Source organism: Euleptes europaea, chromosome 2 (assembly GCF_029931775.1).
Source record: "Euleptes europaea isolate rEulEur1 chromosome 2, rEulEur1.hap1, whole genome shotgun sequence".
NCBI lineage: Eukaryota > Metazoa > Chordata > Lepidosauria > Squamata > Sphaerodactylidae > Euleptes > Euleptes europaea.
In genome coordinates this window covers 141,560,709-141,579,608 of record NC_079313.1, presented here as the reverse complement: position 1 = coordinate 141,579,608, position 18,900 = coordinate 141,560,709, and the positions used below count along the sequence as shown (strand labels likewise).

The 18,900-nt window shown below is 55.4% G+C and overlaps 2 protein-coding genes across 2 annotated transcripts in view; one reads left to right on the top strand and one right to left on the bottom strand.

Annotated features, from left to right (window-relative positions):
- LOC130473441 (protein-glutamine gamma-glutamyltransferase E-like) overlaps nt 1–7,338 on the top strand; it is a 33,265-nt gene extending 25,927 nt beyond the window's left edge. The window contains exons 11-15 of the mRNA XM_056844961.1: nt 397–642; nt 1,607–1,918; nt 5,606–5,766; nt 6,420–6,553; nt 7,191–7,338. Of these exons, the coding sequence (XP_056700939.1) occupies nt 397–642; nt 1,607–1,918; nt 5,606–5,766; nt 6,420–6,553; nt 7,191–7,338 (1,001 nt within the window). The remainder of the gene's footprint in view (nt 1–396; nt 643–1,606; nt 1,919–5,605; nt 5,767–6,419; nt 6,554–7,190) is intronic.
- A 4,369-nt stretch (nt 7,339–11,707) lies between these two features.
- On the bottom strand, nt 11,708–18,358 carry MCM7 (minichromosome maintenance complex component 7). The gene is made up of 12 exons (XM_056845213.1): nt 18,251–18,358; nt 17,690–17,870; nt 17,447–17,584; nt 16,770–16,919; nt 16,571–16,682; nt 15,639–15,770; nt 14,884–14,967; nt 14,080–14,473; nt 13,906–13,989; nt 13,563–13,731; nt 12,043–12,152; nt 11,708–11,924 (listed from the first exon to the last, which is right to left on the bottom strand). The coding sequence occupies exons 1-12, from the start codon at nt 18,259–18,261 to the stop codon at nt 11,717–11,719; spliced, it is 1,773 nt and encodes a 590-aa protein (XP_056701191.1). The 5' UTR covers nt 18,262–18,358; the 3' UTR covers nt 11,708–11,716.
- Nucleotides 18,359–18,900: the final 542 nt, after the last annotated feature.

Genomic DNA, 18,900 nt, shown 5'->3' with positions numbered 1-18,900 from the left:
CACATTATCTTGATACTTACAGGACAATGGTTAGCACATTACCTTTGTTACTTTTTGCAGGACAATGATTCAGCTCAAACCCAACCCCCTTCTGACTATATATTGCTCTTCCTACACACTTGACACTGAGAGACTCTGTCCTTCAGTGTTACTCCTCTGAACATGCCTGCCACAGCTGCTGGCGAAACGTCAGGAAAGAAAATACCAAGACCACCGTCACACAGCCCGGATAACCTACAAGAACTGATTACTGCCGGGGAACCGCGAGAAGGAGCCGCCCTTCCTTTGGGCCAAGGGCCTCATTCGCTCCTCCCCACTAGCTGCTTCTCTGGTACTGGGGGGGGGATTCCACCCCCCATTTTTCTGCCCACGCACCCCCTTTTCTGAACCCTGCAGACATCTTCCAGTGTGGCCCAGCTTCTCTGATAGCCATCAAAGAGGGAGACGTGGACCTGCGGTACGACACTCCCTTTGTCTTTGCGGAGGTCAACGCGGACCGCGTCACTTGGATACACAACCTGTCCACGGGAGAAAAAAGGAGAATTTACACAGACACCAAGAAAGTTGGCCAGTACACGAGTACCAAGGCCGTGGGCAGCTATGCCCGCGTGGACGTCACCAGCAATTATAAATACACCGAAGGTAAGGTGAGCTCCCTCCTCCTCCTCAGACAGGTGGGAACGCCTCCTGGCTCATTGCCAAAACTGGCTGCTGGACTTTTGCCCCCTCGAGGTGCCCTGCTTGGGGCTGGGAGGGGGGGTTGTCTTCTGACTCCCCGCACCCCTTCCAAAGAGGGTCTGTAGCCGAGCTCGTCCTGCAGGTAGAAGCAGAGTCGCCAGGATATCAGGGTGGGCAGCTCAAAAGCGCTTCCAAACGGCCTCTCATTTTCATAGAATCATAGAATTAAAAAATTGGAAGGGTCCTAAAGACCATCCAGTCTGACCCTCTGCACCACGCAGGATGAGACCTAAAGCATCCCTGACAAATAATCCCCCACCTTCTTCTTAAACACCTCCAAGGAGGGAGAGCCCACTCCATCCCTGGGCAACCGATTCCACCCCTGAACCACCCTTATCGTTAAAAGGTTTTTCCTAATATCACGCCAGTGTCTCCCTGCCTATAATTTAAACCCATTATTACAAGTGCCGTCCTCCACTACAGACTGAAACAGCCCCCCACCCTCCTCTAAATGACAACCCTTCAACAGAGTAATCCTATCCCCTCCCCCCACCCCACCTCCTCTTCTCCAAGCTGAACATTTCCTGAGTATTTCCTGGGTAGGGGTCACTGGGGAGTGGGGGGGAGGGGAGGTAGTTGTGAATTTCCTGCTTTGTGCAGGGGGTTGGACTAGATGACTCTGGAGGTCCCTTCTGATTCTATGATTCTATCTGCCCTGGAGGGGAGCCGAGGAGGAGGTCTGCAGCCATTCGTGCCCCACGGGCCGGCCAAGCCCTGGCAAAGAGCGGCCCACAGGAGCACCGCCCTTCTCCCTTGGTGACCATGGGTGCTACAAACGTGGCCCAGAGGCTAAGAGCCGGAGGGACCGTGGCGTCAGCAGGGAGGCTACTCACGTGCAAGCCCTGCTCTCTCTCTCTCTCTCTTGCAGGCTCTGCTAAAGAAAGGACTGTCTTTGAAAAAGCTCATGCAAAGATGAATCTGAACATGATGACCTACTCATCCGCTTTAGCGGAAACCGCAATGCCGCTTCCTCCAAAGCCCAGCATTTCGGGGAAATTCAAGGTGGAGCACACCCCGGAGGTGGGCAAAGACGTCCACTTGGCCCTGAAGCTCACCAACCATGCTTCTGAGCCGAAGACGGTGGAGGTGCACATGACAGCGTGGACCATCATCTACACGGGGATGCCCATCCATGAGGTCTGGAAGAACACCCAGTCCGTGACCCTGGGCCCCAAAGAAGGTGGGTAACCTTTCAGGCACGTCCCAGTCCCCAGGTCACACTCCCCAGCCTGGCACGGCTGCTACACTGTGCCCCTTTTGCAGAGGGGCTCTTGCCCAAGGTGGGTGGGGGGTGGCTGTCACTGGGTTTTTCAGAGCAAGCACAAAGCAGACACCCTCTCTGTCTCGTGTTCTTCTGGCAAGTAGAAGGACGGGAAATCAGCCACCGTCAGGAGGGGTTCCACCAAACCCTGTGGATGTTAAAGAAAGTAAAGATGTTTTGCTGCCACAGGGAGGGGGCACGGGCTGGTGAAGTATTTGCACAGTATTTGGGGACGGAGGAGAGGCTGGAGGTGTGAAAGGGGGAGGGCAGGGAGAGGAGAGTGGTGGCAAGGCTGGAGATGACCCCCCCCATGCGGGAGCCAGAGCCAACACACCTGCTTCTGCACACTCACACACACACCCCGCTTGCCCATCTGGAATGAAACGTGGTGAAGACCCCTCGCCCCACTCCCAGCTTCCACCTTCTCTGCACCCCTGGAAACAACCCCCTGCCCTCAGTCGCTTGCCGCATTCAGCCCACTCCGTGCTCTCCCTGCTGGTCGCCCCCTCTCCGTCTTCTCCCTTCTTCCTCAAACTCTGCCCTCTTCACTCACCAGGTAGTTCAGCCCCCTCCTCAGCCCTCGTGGGCTCCCCTCCCCCTCTCTTACTCAGCACAGACCAATACCTCCCCCCGCCCCGCTTTCCTTCCAGAGGGTCCTCGGAGGCCTCCCGCCATTCCCATTACATCCCTTCGTCAGGCAAAGTCCTCCTTGGCCACGCGCTCTCTCTTTCTCCCTGACCTGCTGCCTGATCCTCTCCACCATAAGGGCCAGTGTGGAGTAGTGGTTAGTGGGCCAGGCTAGGATCCAGGAGACCCAGGTTCGAATCCCCACCAGTGCATTGGAATCCTGCTGGGTGGCTTTGAGCTCGCAGCCAAACCTACCTCACAGGGTTGTTGTAAGCTTCTTTGGGCCATCTAGTCTCTGCTTTAAAACCTCCAAAGAAGAACAGCCCGCAACATCCCGAGGAAGCCTGTTCCACTAAGAAACTGCTTTACCTGTCGGAAAGTTCTTTCTAACGGCTTACGCTTTCGAGATGAAGCTCTTCTGTCGGGAGATGGTTTGCACCTCACGAGGGTAGGAAAATATGTTTTTGATGAGAGCCTCTTAAACCTGACAAGGAGGGCTTTAAACTCAGTCCTATGGGGGAGCGAGACAAGAACTTAAAGCCTAGCATAATGACAATAACTGGAGATGAGAACAGTAAAGATTTGCGGGGAGTGCCATGTATGCGAGGAAACATAAACTTGCGGGTAAGTTCAGAAACGAAAACCTCGGGGCACATAAGCCATGGAAACAAGCAGGAAGAACTCGAAGCCCTAATACAGGAAGAGATTTTGACCTAACTGGCATTACTGAAACCTGGTGGGATGTCACTCATGATTGGAATATTAGGATTGATGGGTACAACTTGTTTAGAAGAGACAGACAGAGAAGGAAGCGGGGAGGAGTAGCATTGCGTGTCAAAGATGTGTACATTGCGAAGAAGTACATGAAGCTGTGCGTGGCAGTTCAGTCGAGAGTCTATGGGTAAAATTAAAAGGAGTAAGAAATAATGATATTATGGTGGGGGTCTGCTATCAACCACCAAACCAGACAGAGGACTTGGATGAGACACTCCTAGACCAGATTACGAAGTTCTCAGAGAGAACTTGGTCATGGGAGATTTTAATTACCCGGATATCTGTTGGAAGTCCAACGCTGCTAAAAATGCAAGATCCAATAAATTCCTGACTTGTCTTGCTGACAACTTCCTATTCCAGAAGGTGGACAGGGAAACAAGGGGGTCTGCTATCTTAGACTTGATGCTCACCAACAGGGAAGAACTGGGGAGAGGAAAACCTGTACATAGTCAGACATGTAGGCTGGACTTCAAAAGAGCAAATTTTAACAAACTTAAACTTATGCTAGGTAGAATCCCATGGTCAGAAATGCTTAAGGAGAAGGGAGTTCAAGAAGGGTGGGCATTTCTTAAAAATAAAATACTGAAGGCGCAATCTCAAACCATTCCTATGAGAAGGAAAAATGGGAGGAGCCTAAAGAGGCCAGGGTGGCTCCATAAAAAGCTTTTTATAGAGCTGAGAAATAAAAAAAATTGTAACAGGAGATGAAGAGAGGGCAGAACTCTTCAATTCCTACTTCTCAGTCTTTTCTCGTGAGGGAAGTGGTGCTCAACATGGCATAAACAGAACATGTGATGAGGGAAGGGATTTGCAGCCTAGGATTGGCACTGGGGTAGTGCACATCTTCTGGGCATGGAGTAGGGGTCACTGGGGGTGTGGAGGGGAGGTAGTTGTGCATTTCCTGCATTCTGCAAGGGGTTGGACTAGATGACCCTGGTGGTCCCTTCCAACTCTATGATTCTTTGGTTCTATAATGTTGAGCCGAAAACTCTTTTGATATAATTTCAACCCATTGGTTCTGGTCCGACCTTCTGCGGCAACAGAAACCAACCCTGCACCTTCCTTTCTATGACAGCCCTTCATGTACTTGAACATGGTTATCATATCACCCCTCTCAGCCTTTTCCTCTTCAGGCTAAAAACACCCAGCTCCTTCAGCCTTTCCTCATAAGACTTGGTCTCCAGACCCCTCACCATCTTCGTTGCCCTCCTCATGTTCCAGCTTGCCTACATTCTTCTTAAATGGTGGTGCCCAAAACTGAACACAGTATTCTAGGTGAGGTGAGGTCTAACCAAAGCAGAGTGAGACTCTAGGTGAGGCCTAACCAGAGCAGAGTGAAGCGACACCGTTGTCCTCTCTTCCCCATGCCCTGACTCAGGATATCTCCTTTCTGCCTCCGCCCTGCTCCAGGGGAAGTGGCAGGAATGACAATGGGAGTAATGTCTGATCTGGAGTAAAAAGGGTCCTGCTTGGGTGCTCCCGGAGGGCGACTGGGGCAGCAAGAGGGGCAAAGGGAGAAGGGGGCAGATGCCCTCCTGCTGAGCCCCCGTGACGTGGCTGGAGCACGTGGCCAGGACTGCTTGGGGGCCAACGCCTTGGGTCCCTGTTGGTCTGTTTGTGGGCATGCATCTCTCTGTCCAGAGCAGGACGACGGAGGCTGCCTGCCTTCTTGGTTGCTGGGCACATAGGGATCCCCCGTCTTCCTACATACCTCCGCACCTCTGTGCATGCATGGCCCCGTGTGCCATCCAAGCATGGAAGGGCTGGATGGCAGAGGAGGAAAGAGGTCTCCTCCTTGTGCTATTCCCACCAGCATGGGGGGAGGTGAGAGGACGAAGAGGGGGCCGGGCCTCTCTGTGCCCCCTGACATCGAAGGGTTGCAAGAGATCCACTGGAAAGAAAGAAAGAAAGAAAGAAAGAAAGAAAGAAAGAAAGAAAGAAAGAAAGAAAGAAAGAAAGAAAGAAAGAAAGAAAGAAAGGGAAGCTTGCATCAAGCACCCAAAGGGCCTGGCCCTGGACACGGGTGGAGGAGCCCCCCCCCCCGAGTCCTGCCAGTCATTCTCCCCCCCCCCGTGTTTGTAAGACTCACGTGCATGTAAATATTAATGGAACCCCCCAGCAAAGCCTGCCCAAGAGAGAGGCAGACAGACCTTGGCTGGCATCGAGGGCCTCTCTCGATCCTGTCCTGCTCTCCTCTTCCTCCAGAGAAAACCTTCCCTGTCAAGATCACCTACAAGGAGTACCACCAGTACCTGACGACAGACAACATGATCCGCGCCACAGCGTTATGCCACATAAAAGAGGGTGAAGGGGACATCCTGGTGGAGCGCATCATCGTCCTGGACAACCCCAGCCTCACCATCAAGGTCAGTCCCACCCCACCCCACCCCCTTGCCTGCACGCTCCGGGCCTGCCACGTCCAGGGGAAATACTGCCGTGAAGTCTGGAGCAGCACGGGGAAGGGGGACAGAGGGAAAAACTGGGGGAGACCTCTTTCTCCAACCATCGCCAACAGGCACAGGGGGCAGCAGGGGGACCCCTCCAGGCAGAAAGTGGGGGTCACCGTGCAGAAGTGGCCAGTGGCACTTTTTCTGGGCATGTCCCGGAACAGCATGTGGAGCAGAGGTGCCAAGTGAGGTTTCTGGGCAGCCCGCAGGGCAAGAATGGCCCACTGCAGCCATGTCGATTTCTCCTGCCGTCACCTGCAAGCTCTGCGCAGGAGGCTCCAGAGCGCTTGGCTGGCTCTGTGCCTCCCCCTGAGAGCTGCTTCGCTCCCGCAAGAATCTCCGAGGGCCAAAGAATCAGCCCCGGCAGCGGGGACGGAGGAGGCGTCGTTGGGCTGTGGGGAGTGGGCTGTGGGGGGCCCTTGTGGCCCTCAGAGGGGGGGCCGGGTGCCAGGAGGGCCTCGGCGTGCCTGAGCCCTGCCCCCCCCCCGCCACCCTGGCCTGTCTCCGTTCCCCCCCTCCCCGCCCCGTGCTGGGGTGGTGCTGAGAGCCGTCCTCTTTTTGCCTCGGGGCAGGTGCTGGGCCAGCCGAAGGTGAATGAGCTGGTGGCGGTGGAGGTGCTGCTGACGAACCCGCTGGTGGTGGAAGTCAAGGACTGCGTGCTGCTGGTGGAGGGCAGCGACCTGCTGGCAGACAAGCTCAAGCTGGAGTGAGTACCAGGGCGTCGGGTGGCCAAATCTGGGGTGGGAAATTCCTGGAGATGTTTGGGGTGGCGCCTAGGGAGGGCGGGTCGTGGGGAGGCGGTGAACCTCAGCAGGGCACGATGCCGAAGAGTCCACCCTCCAAACCGGCCGTTTCCTCCAGGGGAACTGACAATCTCCATAATCTGGAGATGAGTCGTGATTCCGGGAGAGCTCCAGGCATCACCTGCCATCTGGCAACCTGAGCAGGGCGTGGGAGGCCCCACCTTCCCGGGCCACGGTGACCACGGGAGGGGGGAGGGGCTGTGTTTGAAGAAGGCTGCTTGCTTCTTTGGCACCTTCCCAAGGGCCTGGCTGCCCTTCCCTAGCGCTCAAAGCACGGGCAGCCCTTGGCATCACAACGGGGGTTAGGGTTAGGGTTAGGGGGGGCAGAAGCAGCTTCTGCTCTGGTCCCAGGCTGGTGTCTCTGTGGCAGAGAGAGAGAGAGAGAGACCCCCCCCCAGATGGCTCAGGTTCTGTGGTGACCCCACAGCGGCTGCTCAGAGGGGGCTGAGAAGCAGGCTGGCGGGGCTGGACGCCACAAAGGCTGGCTCTCCCCCTCTGCCTGATCCCGCTTGACCTTCCGCCTTTGCTCTTCCTTCACAGCGCACCTCCGCTGGGGACCAAGCGGCAGGCCACCGTCCAGTTTGCGCTGACCCCCACCAAGGCCGGCACCAAGCAGCTTCTCATCAATTTCTCCTGCGACAAATTTCATGATGTCAAAGCCTTCCAGACGCTGGAGGTGGCGCAGTGAATCTGAAGCGCCCGGCGGCCAGGCGGCAGGGGAGGGGGCCACTGTAGTGGGCTAGTCAAACTGTAGTCTTAAAGGATATATATTCATGCAATGTATGTTAATTAAAAGCTAGATTTCCTGTCAGTAACTGGCAAGTAGAAAAAAACCCAGGCCATAGCGTCACTCAGCAGTAGGAAAATCCTGGGCTTAGAGCCAAAAGCCCTGGCTGTAACATCAACATGCAGATCGCAAAGCCAAAAAATTACCCGTTTGAATCTTGGAAAGCTGCCTGAGTCGGTGGTGCTTGACTTGCATTGGATTCCCTTTACAAGGTGCTTCCGACACCTTTTCTAGGATTTTGTCACCTTGCTATGAGTGATGGGCTTAACATGGAAGATCTGACTATATCCTTATCGACAAACCTTGCCTTGGGTCATATAAAGGACCTTGTGAGGTGCGAAAACAGGTGAAAAGGATTGAATTCTTGTTTTGGGAAAGAAGGAAGACCCTTGAGAAGGTGCCCTAGGTACAACCACAAGATTAGATTTCCCATGAAAAAGAGTATAAGAGGGGGCAAAAATTGTTTAGAATTTGGAGATGTCTCATAGGTCTCCCGTGCGGCGGTGGTACGTACAATTGTATTTTGTGCACATTATGATCTGTACTCTGTGCAGATTTCTGAAATAGCCTGTTGTGTGACTCTGCCTAAATTCTGTTATACTCAGTCTTGTGTTTTGTTGCTTGCTTTTAAATATACTGGAATAAGCAATAAAAATAATCTTCATGATTCAACAAGTGGCCTCTTTGCCTTAGATCACTATTTCTATCAAGGTACCATACTTGTCAATCAAGTATACAATCTATAGAGCTAGCCATCAGTAACGGTACAGAGACCATTTCACCACTGCTGTGGCAACCGACACTTGAATACTCCACCCGTGGGCGATGGCGCAGGCGCCGCAACCTTGAAATACACCCGGTCTTCTTTTGCCCTCATGGTGTGACCTGATGTCGTATTCTTTTGGCACCTAGAATCATAGAACCATAGAGTTGGAAGGGACCACCAGGGCCATCAAGCCCAACCCCCTGCACAATGCAGGAAATTCACAACTACTTCCCCCCCACATCCCTAGTGACCAGAAGATGGCCAAGATGCCCTCCCTCTCATCATCTGCCTAAGATAATTCACAGTGGGTAGCCGTGTTAGTCTGTCTGCAGTAGTAGAAAAGGGCAAGAGTCCAGTAGCACCTTAAAGACTAACAAAAATATTTTCTGGAAGGGTATGAGCTTTCGTGAGCCACAGCTCTGAAGAAGTATCTGAAGAAGTGAGCTGTGGCTCACGAAAGCTCATACCCACCAGAAAATATTTTTGTTAGTCTTTAAGGTGCTACTGGACTCTTGCCCTTTTCTACATCTGCCTAAAGTCACAGAATCAGCATTGCTGACAGATGGCCATCCAACCTCTTCTTAAAAACCTCCAGGGAAGGAGAGCTTACCACCTCCCGAGGAAGCCTGTACCACCGAGGAACCGCTCTGTTAGAAAATTCTTCCTAATGTCTAGATGCAAACTCTTTTGATTTAATTTCAACCCGTTGGTTCTGGTCCCACCTTCTGGAGCAACAGAAAACAACTCGGCACCCTCCTCTATATGACAGCCCTTCAAGTACTTGAACATGGTTATCATATCCCCTCTCAAGTCTTCTCCTCTTCAGGCTAAACATACCCAGCTCCTTCAACCTTTCCTCATAGGACTTGGTCTCCAGACCCCTTACCATCTTTGTTGCCCTCCTCTGGACACGTTCCAGCTTGTCTACATCTTTCTTAAATTGTAATGCCCAAAACTGAACACAGTACTCTAGTTGAGGTCTAACCAGAGCAGAGTAAAGCAATACCATCACTTCACGTGATCTGGACACTATACTTCTGTTGATGTAGCCCAAGACCTGGCACGGACTTTGCTCTCCCCCTGGGGTGCCAGTGCTGTGTGCTCACTCAGTGGCACTCAATGGCCCACCCCGAGTTCAATGCTGCTGTGTGGAGAGCAGAGACCCTGGGGTCAGAGTCCCATATACCGCCCACCTGACCCACTGAACAATGGGCTGAACTATGTAGCTTGGGGGCAGGGGCTGTGATTAGCTGGGGAGAGGGGGGCTGGCCACCACTGGGGAGTGAGCGATTGGTTGCAGCTGTAGTCGGGCTTTTGGACAAGACCATGCCTGTGGGCGGGGGGGGGGCTCCTTGGCCTGACCCTTTGTAGGAGCTTCGTGTGATCTGGACACTATACTTCTGTTGATGCAGCTCAAGACTGCATTTGCCTTTTTAGTTACAGCATCACACTGCTGATTCATGTTCAGTGTTTGGTCTACTAAGACCCCAAGATCCTTTTCACACACACTACTGCTCAGATAAGTCTCCCCCATCCTATAATTATGCATTTGATTTTTCCTACCTAAATGCAGAACTTTACATTTGTCTTTGTTGAAGTGCATTTTATTAGTTCTAGCCCATTTCTCCAGCCTGTCAAGATCATCCTGCATCTTGGCTCTGTCTTCTACCATATTTGCTACCCCTCCCAATTTAGTATCATCTGCAAATTTAATAAGCATCCCCTCTATTCCTTCATCCATATCATTTATAAAGATGTTGAACAACACAGGGCCTAGCACAGATCCCTGAGGAACTCCACTAGTCACTTCTCTCCAAGTGGACGAGAAACCATTAACTAGCAGTCTTTGGATACGATCTGTCAACCAGTTGCAGATCCATCAAACAATAATAGGATCTAACTCGCATTTTCCCAATTTGTCAACTAGAATACTATGTGGAACCTTATCAAAAGCCTTACTGAAATCTAGATAAACTATGTCTACAGCATTCCCGTGATCCAGCAAGGTAGTAATTTTCTCAAAAAAGGAGATTAGTCTGACATGACTTATTCTTGAGAAACCCATGCTGGCTCTTGGTGATCAGATCCATCCTTTCTAAATGCTCAAGGACGGACTGTTTGATGATTTGTTCGAACACTTTTCGGAAGTCAAGCTGATGGGTCGGTAGTTACCTGGATCCTCCTTTTTCCCCTTCTTGAAGATGGGGACAACATTTGCCTGCCTCCAATCTTCTGGCACCTCACCTGTTTGCCAAGACTTTTCAAAAATAATGAACAGAGGTTCTGAAATTACATCTGCAAGTTCTTTGAGTACCCTTGGGTGCAATTCGTCTGGCCCAGAGGATTTTGTTTCATTTAAAGAAACCAGGTGTTTGTGCACTACCCCAATGCCAATTCTAGGCTGCAAATCCCTTCCTTCATCACACGTTCTGTTTCTAGGAAGCTGAGCTTGAGGGCAGTGAGTTTCTGGGCACAGGTAGTTGAGTTGTGAGGCCAACAGCCAGGGGGGAGGCCTCGCCTTCCCTGTGCTCACAACGGTCACTTCTCAGTTGGGCCGCGTATAAAGACTCAGTCATCTTTACATTGTCCTTCAGGGGTGGGGGGCTGCAAGCTGCTGGCAACACTCTAGCTTTGGAGTTCCTGTCTTGAGAGGGAAGGGGGCCTGCAATGTCCTTTCTGGAGCTCAGGGTTTTCATTAAATCCAGTCATTCAACAGAAGGCACCTCATGGCTCCTTACGGTTAATGTTCATTCTCTTGCTGTAGCACCATAAGAGTCAGAAACCAGATCCGAAGTCTTCTCCTACATCTTGAAGCAGCACTGGAGGCCTCTGATACAGCCCCCCAGTGGTTGTCGCCTCCCTGATAGCATGCAGACCCCCCCACTCTCCCCCATTTTCCTTCTGCATGGCAGAGTTCCCAGTGCTTTTGATCCTCTACGTGGCCACCAGTCGCCTCCCTGAACTGAGGCTGTCTTACACTTTGCATCTGATCTGGCCCTGCAGTCAGATCCTGCAGCTACTAGGAAAGGGTTAACTACGCTTATCTCAGTGACTCAAAATTGGATGCTTTTAAGATGGCCCCCCTCCCCCATTCCATGGTGAAACCTGGCATCAGGTAGTAAGCGAGCGGAATAAGAAGCACCCACATCCTAGTACTTCAGGGCAAGTTTTGGAACTGGACAACAGCTGGAAACTTTCGCCTGGTGGCCTGGGGCCTCTAAGGAGATATTAGAAACAGGGAATGTTGTTACCCATCACATCACCGCTGCCTTTTTCCACTAAGAGAGAACACCTTCTGCAAAGGAGGCAGAAGGTAGACAACTGCTATCCTCGATGGTTGTTTTACATCTTTGTCCCCTGGCTTCCCTTAAGGAGAGGCAGAGACACACCGTGGACTCCATGTAACTTTATTGCAGAAAAACCAGATCCAGTTCTTAAAAGTGTGTGTGTGTGTGGGGGGGGAGGGTAGAAGCCCTGCGTGGAAGAGAGCAGGGGGCCCCTCTCCAGGCAGGCTTACACAAACGTGAGGCGGGTCTTTTGCTGGTTCACCTGCCAAACGTTCAACTCTTCGTAGTCCTCGAGTGCCGCATGGAACTGAGCGGGAGTGAAGCCCTTCGAGACGCAGCGCTGCTCGGCCTCAGCGAGGCGGACCGAGCGGACTCCCTCCGCCGGAACCATTTCCCGGATGGCCGCAAAGATCAGGTCAGAGGGGTGTTGTCCTCTGGGGGGAAGAAAGAGAGGAGAGGGGTGGGTCACCTGTGTTCTCAGTGCCTATGGCAAGCACCCTGAAGATGGTGTAATGGAGGGAGGGGCTTTCTGACAGGGACTCTCTAGCACACCTGCTTGGCTGGCCCTTGTCTGCGAGAAGGGAGTCTTTGGACATCTCCATCAGGCGCATTGCCTCATTCACGTCCTCCTTCTCCACCATGTCCACGCGCCGCAGCCGTGCCTAGAAGGGGGAAGGGCAGGATGAGGTATTGCCCCAGGGTGACACTGCTCATAGTTCTGCTCCCCAGTTACTCCCCAGCAAACCCTCAGTGCTGGAGGGATCATAGCTGGGCATGCCCGCCTCTCTTCTATTTCCACAGCGTGTAGCACATGCTCTGTCCAACTCAGAAATGTTGTAAAAGTGCTCAACTGCAAAACTCAGCTAAATTGGGCTGAAATAATGGGACAGTGCCATCAGCATTCACGCTGCTTGTGCCCAAGGTGGGCACGTGCTTCCAGACCATCTCAAAGCTCAGATTTGCCCCTTGAAAACAACCAGTCTGCTGTAAGGAGTTAAGAGCGTCAGTCTGCAGCCAGGGAGACGCAGTTCAAATCCACCTCTCTAGCGTGAAGTTTTTGGGTTGCCCTTGGGTCAGTCAGTCTTGGCCTAACCTACCTTTCAAGGTTGGTGTGATGAAATGGAGCAGGGGAGTACCCTGCATTCCTTGGAGGATCAAATTCTTAGAGGTCACACAGTGGAGCTCTTGGTTCTAAGCAGGGAGGCTGCCATCACTTGGATGGCCCAGGATGGCCTGATCTCAGGTGAGCAGGGCCCTGGTTCAGTCCTTGGATGGGAGACCACCAAGGGAGTCCAGGGGCAGCTACACAGAGTCAGGCAATGGCACAACCACCTCCGAAGGTCTCTGGCCTTGAAAACCCTAGGAGGGGTTGTCAAGATCTGATGGTCCGTTAAGTGCCTCTGAGGGTACCAAAGATGCAGGTCTGGGTAATACTTGACCGGCTCAGAAGTGAATAACTAAACTAGTTGTTGCTCAACAGCCGCCACGTGAGAACAGGAAGGGCAAATGATTGATGGGCCCCATGTTTTTCAGTAGAAACAAATTGCCACGAGAGCGCACGAGTCCTGCCCTGCCTTTTTAACATTTCTGTTAGCCAGGGAAGGGGTCAGGGAGATGGAGATGCTGACTGGAGTGGCAACAGGCCTTGGTTCGCTTTGCTCCGAGTGGCCAAAACAGGAGGAGGGAAACCACGATGCTAGTTTTCCTCCTCCTTCTCATTCCCCCTCCCCCAAACGGTACCAAGCTCCCCTCTGCCTCGCTGCCATTTCATCACTGCTGGGAATGACTTTCATTTACCCAGCGGCAGAACCCATTTTCCAGCAAGAGCACATTTTGCTAGAGACTGACGTTCGTTTCTGGCAATCGTCCTCCGGCAGACTGCTGGGCCATCCAGCACTCAAGTGTCTCCCCCAAAGGGCTTGTCTGCCTCCCTCCAATTCTCCAGCCAGAAATTAAGTGGCCTATTTAATGAAAGAGCCCTGAGATACTCAGGAGGCCGAATTCTCCTCTGTGCAGGCAGTTCCCGGACAGTCTGCAGGCAGGTAGCCTTCCCCCCCACCCACCCCGCTCACCAGGGCCGTGGCCAGGCGCAGGATGCCCAGCAAGGTGCGGGCAGAGGTGTAGGTGGCGTCCTTGTTGGCCCAGGCCTCCTTGCGCATCTCCACGTACGCAGCAGTGATGTAATCCGCCAGCGACTCTGGCACCGCCGGCTGCTTCCGCTTGCACGTGGCAATGTAGCGCCTAGCAGGAGGCAGTGACAGGCCGGCCTGAAGGGGGGGCGACTGGGTGGGCAGCTGAGCCTCCTCTCCCCCCACTCCAGGCCTCTTGCTCGAGCCCCCACACTCGCTCCCTGATCCCCCAGCAAGGGGAGCGGGCCTTCTGGCAGAACACCGGCAGATTTTCACACCATCTCACCTCATGAGGGCCATGTCCAGCGGCTGGAACTGGCTGGGTGGCTGCCGGTTGTGCTGGTGCACATAAGTGATGTGCTGGGCGAGCCTGCAGGAAAGACACAATGGCCTCTCAGCAACACAGTGGCCGGAGAGCCCCTCTCCCCTCCCCCAGCTCCCAGCCGGTCATCTTCCTCACCGGAGGTCACTGTCACGGTCCGGCCGGTCCTGGATCAGCCACAGCAAGTCGAAGCGGGAGAGCAGGGCAGCTGGGAGCTGGAGGTTCTGCTCCAGGCTGCGCTTGGGGTTGTAGCGGCCATAGGCAGGGTTGGCGGCCGCCAGGATGGCACAGCGGGCATTCAGTGTAGTCAGGATGCCCGCCTTGGCGATGGACAGGGTCTGCTGCTCCATCACCTCATGGATGGCCGTGCGGTCCGACTCCAGCATCTTGTCGAACTCGTCGATGCAGCACACCCCCTGGTCGGCCAGCACCAGCGCCCCCCCCTCCAGAGTCAGCTCGCCCGTCAGCGGATCACGCAGCACAGCCGCCGTCAGCCCCACGCCAGAGGAGCCGCGCCCGGTTGTGTACTGGCCTGCAGAGGCGCAACGGAAGAAGTGGAAACTGCTGCTGCCGCTCTCTTTCTCTCTGCATGGCTGGCTGACTCCTTCCCTCCCTCCCTGGGAATCCCAGACACCGGGAAGGGCTGGGAAGAACCGTTGCAGCATCTGGTTGCCTGTTGTGGGAAACAGGATGCTGGGCAAGCCCCCTTCCCCCACACCAGGCCTTATCTGCGATCGCTCCCGTGTATTGTGTCACGAAGAACAGAGGCTGGCCAAAGGCACCGTCCCCAGTTTCTTCTTGGACAAGCCAGGCTGGCTCTCGGGATCCTTCTCTGTACCCACTCAGGCAATAGCAGCCCAGCGGCCACAGCGCTGCTCCTTCCTGCCGGTAGGGGGGCAATAAGCAACTCAGAGAGGCCCCCCCTCCCAATGCGGTACTCACTGCGTGGTGCCAGGCGTGTGATGTACGACAGCAGCTGGGACTTGGCCACACCAGGATCCCCCATGAGGCAGATGTTGATGTTCCCTAGGAAAGGCGGAGGAGGGCCTCCTGACTCAGCGCCGGGCCTGAAGGGTCAGGCTCTTTGGCAGGGTCAGACTGGCCTTGCGAAGCTCCCCCCCTCACCCCAGAAAAGAAAGCAACTGCTTGCAGAAGGGTAGTTACGGTTGAGATCTCAAGCGAGATGAGGTAGAAGAATCCTAGAGTTGGAAGGGACCACCAGGGCCATAAGAACATAAGGTCCTGCTGGATCAGACCCAGGCCCATCAAGTCCAGCAGTCTGTTGACACAGTGGCCAACCAGGTGCCTCTAGGAAGCCCACAAATCAGACGACTGTGGCAGCACCATCCTGCCTGTGTTCCACAGCACCTAATAGAATAAGCATGCTCCTCTGATACCAGAGAGAATAGGTATGCAGCTAGTCCAACCCCCTGTCAAATGCAGGAATTTCACAACTACCTCCCCAGGGACCCCTACTCCATGCCCAAAAGATGGCCAAGATGCTCTCCCTCTCATCATCTGCCCAAGGTCACAGAACCAGCATTGCTGACAGGTGGCCGTCTAAAAACAGGGGAGGTGTGCGGCCACGCCCAGAGAGTTGGTCCCTGTGAACTCACAATGCTGCCGGGCACTGGCCCACCAAAGCCCGTGCTGCCTCTGCTCCCCGGGCTGGGAAGGGACCTGGCTCTGCCACTCACCACGTATCTTCATGCCCCGGGGGTTCTGGTCCACTCCCCCAACCAGCAGCAGCAGCAGGGCCTTCTTGACATCCTCGTGTCCGTAGATCTCGGGGGCAATCGAGGCAGCCAACTTGTCATAGAAGTCCTCCTCTGCAAGAGCCCAAGCGCCCCAGAACAAGAAGCTATAGAGAACGCAGAACCAACAGGAGCTCTCTCCCCACCCCCCGGCCAGCGTGAGCTCAAGGGGAAGTTCTGGAGAGGACCCCACCCCTTGAGACCGCAGCAGCCATTAACGTGAAGCAGAGTCTTTGCAGGATGGCTGCAGAACCAATCAAACATTGAGAAGCCTTTTTGGACACTGCTTCTGAAAGGGAACGGAATTTAGTTACAGGAGAGCGTCCCTCAGTTTGGGCGCAGGCCCTTTGCCTTCAGAAGGCCACAAGCAGGCCCCGAGAGCCATTGCCGAGAGCCGTTGCCTTCTTACTCTCCAGCAACTCTCCAGCAACGTTTCCCCTGAAGCAACCGCAGCTGAATCACAGACACAAGCGACTTCCACTGCTTTTAATCACTGCACAACAGTGAGCCCCCAAGACCCGGCCAGACTTCAGCGGCAGAGGACGAGAAGGGGTGGCGGAGGGAGGCCTGCTTTGTGCAAACCCTTGGCCCAACCCGCTTGGCTCTTGGCCCATGGCGCCAGTAAACCCAGGGCTAGCCCAAGGCAGGGTGTGTTATTCCTTCTTTCATGCTGTCCGCATTATACGTGTTTTTTTGTAAGCCATTTTGGCTCTCCACTGGGGAAAAGCGAGTGGTAAAAATACTCGGAGATATAAATAAGCAAGACTTTAAATATCCAAACCCACAGAGCTGGGACACAAATTTAATCTGCGCCCGTTCATCCAACGTCCCACATGTCTTTGGGGTGGGGGGGAAGTGGGGGGCAGCCGTCTCACCTGTAATCTGCCGCAGCTCCTCCTCAGTCAGCTCCTCCCCCAGCTCCTCCTGCTCACTCTTACTCATGCAGACAATGTGATGGGCCTCCAGGTACGTGTCGGAGAGAAGGCCCTGCCACAGCAAACGGAGCCCTCAGTTTGGCGCCACAGCCAACCTGCCCCCTTACTCTCCCCCCCCCCCCACTGATCCTCTCCCTACCTGCAGGAGCTGCCTGAAGCCCGTCTGCCGCACAGGAAGGAAGACTCCGGTGATGCTGACGTGGTCGCCGGGCTGCACCAGGCGCGTGTTCTCTCCTTGCGCGCTAACATTAATGGAGCGGGGCAAGTTGCCCACCGGCACCTGGTCACTCTGTGAGTGAGAACAGGAATGTGGTAGCATCAGAAAGGAGGGCGCGTCCCATCCAGAGGTCCCAAACCCTCGCCCACAACGTCCTCTTGCTCTGACTAGAGTACTTTGAGGTCGGTGTGCTCCAAGGGCATCAGATTGCCTCTTGGGGAGGGGGGTCAACATGCCGCCACCACAATTTTTGGCAAAATACAGAGAAACAAGGATGCATTTACCAGGCTGCCACTTTTCTTGCAGCTACAAAAACATACTCTGATGTGTGCTTTCCTGATATTAACTGCATTCTGGAATTCAGTTATTGCCACACAGAACTAGCATACAGTTGCCGTGTTCCCAGCCCCCTGGTTTAGTCCAGAAGTTTCTGCTTTGACCGGCCAGGGCTGAGGTCTTTCTGGACCGGCTGGATCCTTCACTTGGAACACACTGCACACAAAGCCCAGGGGCCACTCAGCCAGGCTGCTCCTGCCCACCCGGCCTTAATGGCCAGCCTTATTGCGCTTTGGTGGAAGCAGCCCCCTCCCGCCACTCACATGCTCCTGGATCTTCAGCTCCTGATACTTAATGAACTTGGAGCCGCGGCTTTGCAGGTAGAGTCGACCCCCCGCTCGGTCGGTCTGGCATTCGCGGCTCGGGCACATCAAGAGAGGCATGAAACTTGGCGACTGGATCTGGAATGAGGCCGTGCATGGGAGTGGGTGGGGAGGAGAAGAGGTGGCAAAAAGCTCCCCCCCTCCAAACCACTGCTCCATGCCCCTTTGGGGCTCCCTACTCACGGGCTGGTAGGTCTCCGCACCACACTGGTCACAGCTGTACGTGGCAACCACCATGCGAGGCTTCACCTCGGAGACACGGGTGACGATGCCGCGGACGGTCACCAGTTTGCCGATGGAATCGGCCTTCACCTCCCGGATCACCCGGGCCTTGGTGCCCGCAGGAGCCTTGAAGTACAGCTCACTGGCGAGGGGAGAAGCGGGGGGGGGGGGGCACAGCTGAGACCGAGAAGCCCCCGCCCAAAGTGTCTGAATCTCGGCTTCCCCCTCTCCAAGGAGCCCAAGGGGGGGAACACGCGTGCCCCCTTCCGCACAACAGCTGTGCGAGGAAGGCAAGGCCGGTGGGAGGAACGGGCACCTGCGGAGCGAGCTCACACGGTTCGTTTCCAGGTTGACAATTAGATCCGCAAGGACTTGCAGGGGGAGTCGCATTCTACCACCCCCCCTGCACAAGCCCACCCCACCCCGCTGCCCTCTTGGCCCCCCGCTCGCCCCCTCCCCTCCCGTCTCCGGCTTGACCCTCCTCCCCTCTCCCTGGCGCCTCTGGCCGGGCGGGAGACTCACAATCGGCGCATCAGCTCGGGCGGGAAGTGGTTGCGGGGGTCGCGGGGCTGGCCGGGCTCTGGGCCGCGCCCCTCCAGCAGCAGGCGGTGCTCGAGGTACACGTCCAGGGCGTCCTTGGGGGCCACCTGCGGGGGGAGGGGGGTCAGGGGCGGGGGGTGGGCGCGGCGCCCCCCCCTCCCCGCGGCCCCCCCGCGGCGGGGCGGGGCTCACCTCGTGCTGGGGGCGGAGGGGCAGCAGCAGCTGGGCGGCGGCGTCGGCGAAGAGGCGCTGGTAGCGCGGGGCGTTGTCGGCCGCCGCCTCGGCCAGCGCCGGGTCCTCCTCGGCCACGTCGTCCAGCTCCACGCGCAGCACCCGCGACGCCCGGCGGGCCACCGCCTCCTACGCGCGCGGGGGGGGAGGACAGCCATGGGCATGGGGGGCGGCGGGGGCGAGGGCGCTCCGCCGGACCCCCCACCCCACCCCACCCCACCCCCGCTGCGGCCTCGGGCGCGGAGAGCCTCCCCGGCCAGGCGCAGTCTGCCCGCTGCCCACTCACCAGGCACTCCCGGTAGGGAAACTCCTTCTGCTGCCGCTGCTGCTGCTGCTGCCGGTGGAAGCCCTCCAGGAAGCTCCGGGCCTTCTCTGCCGGGGGGGGGGGGGAGAGAGTCAGA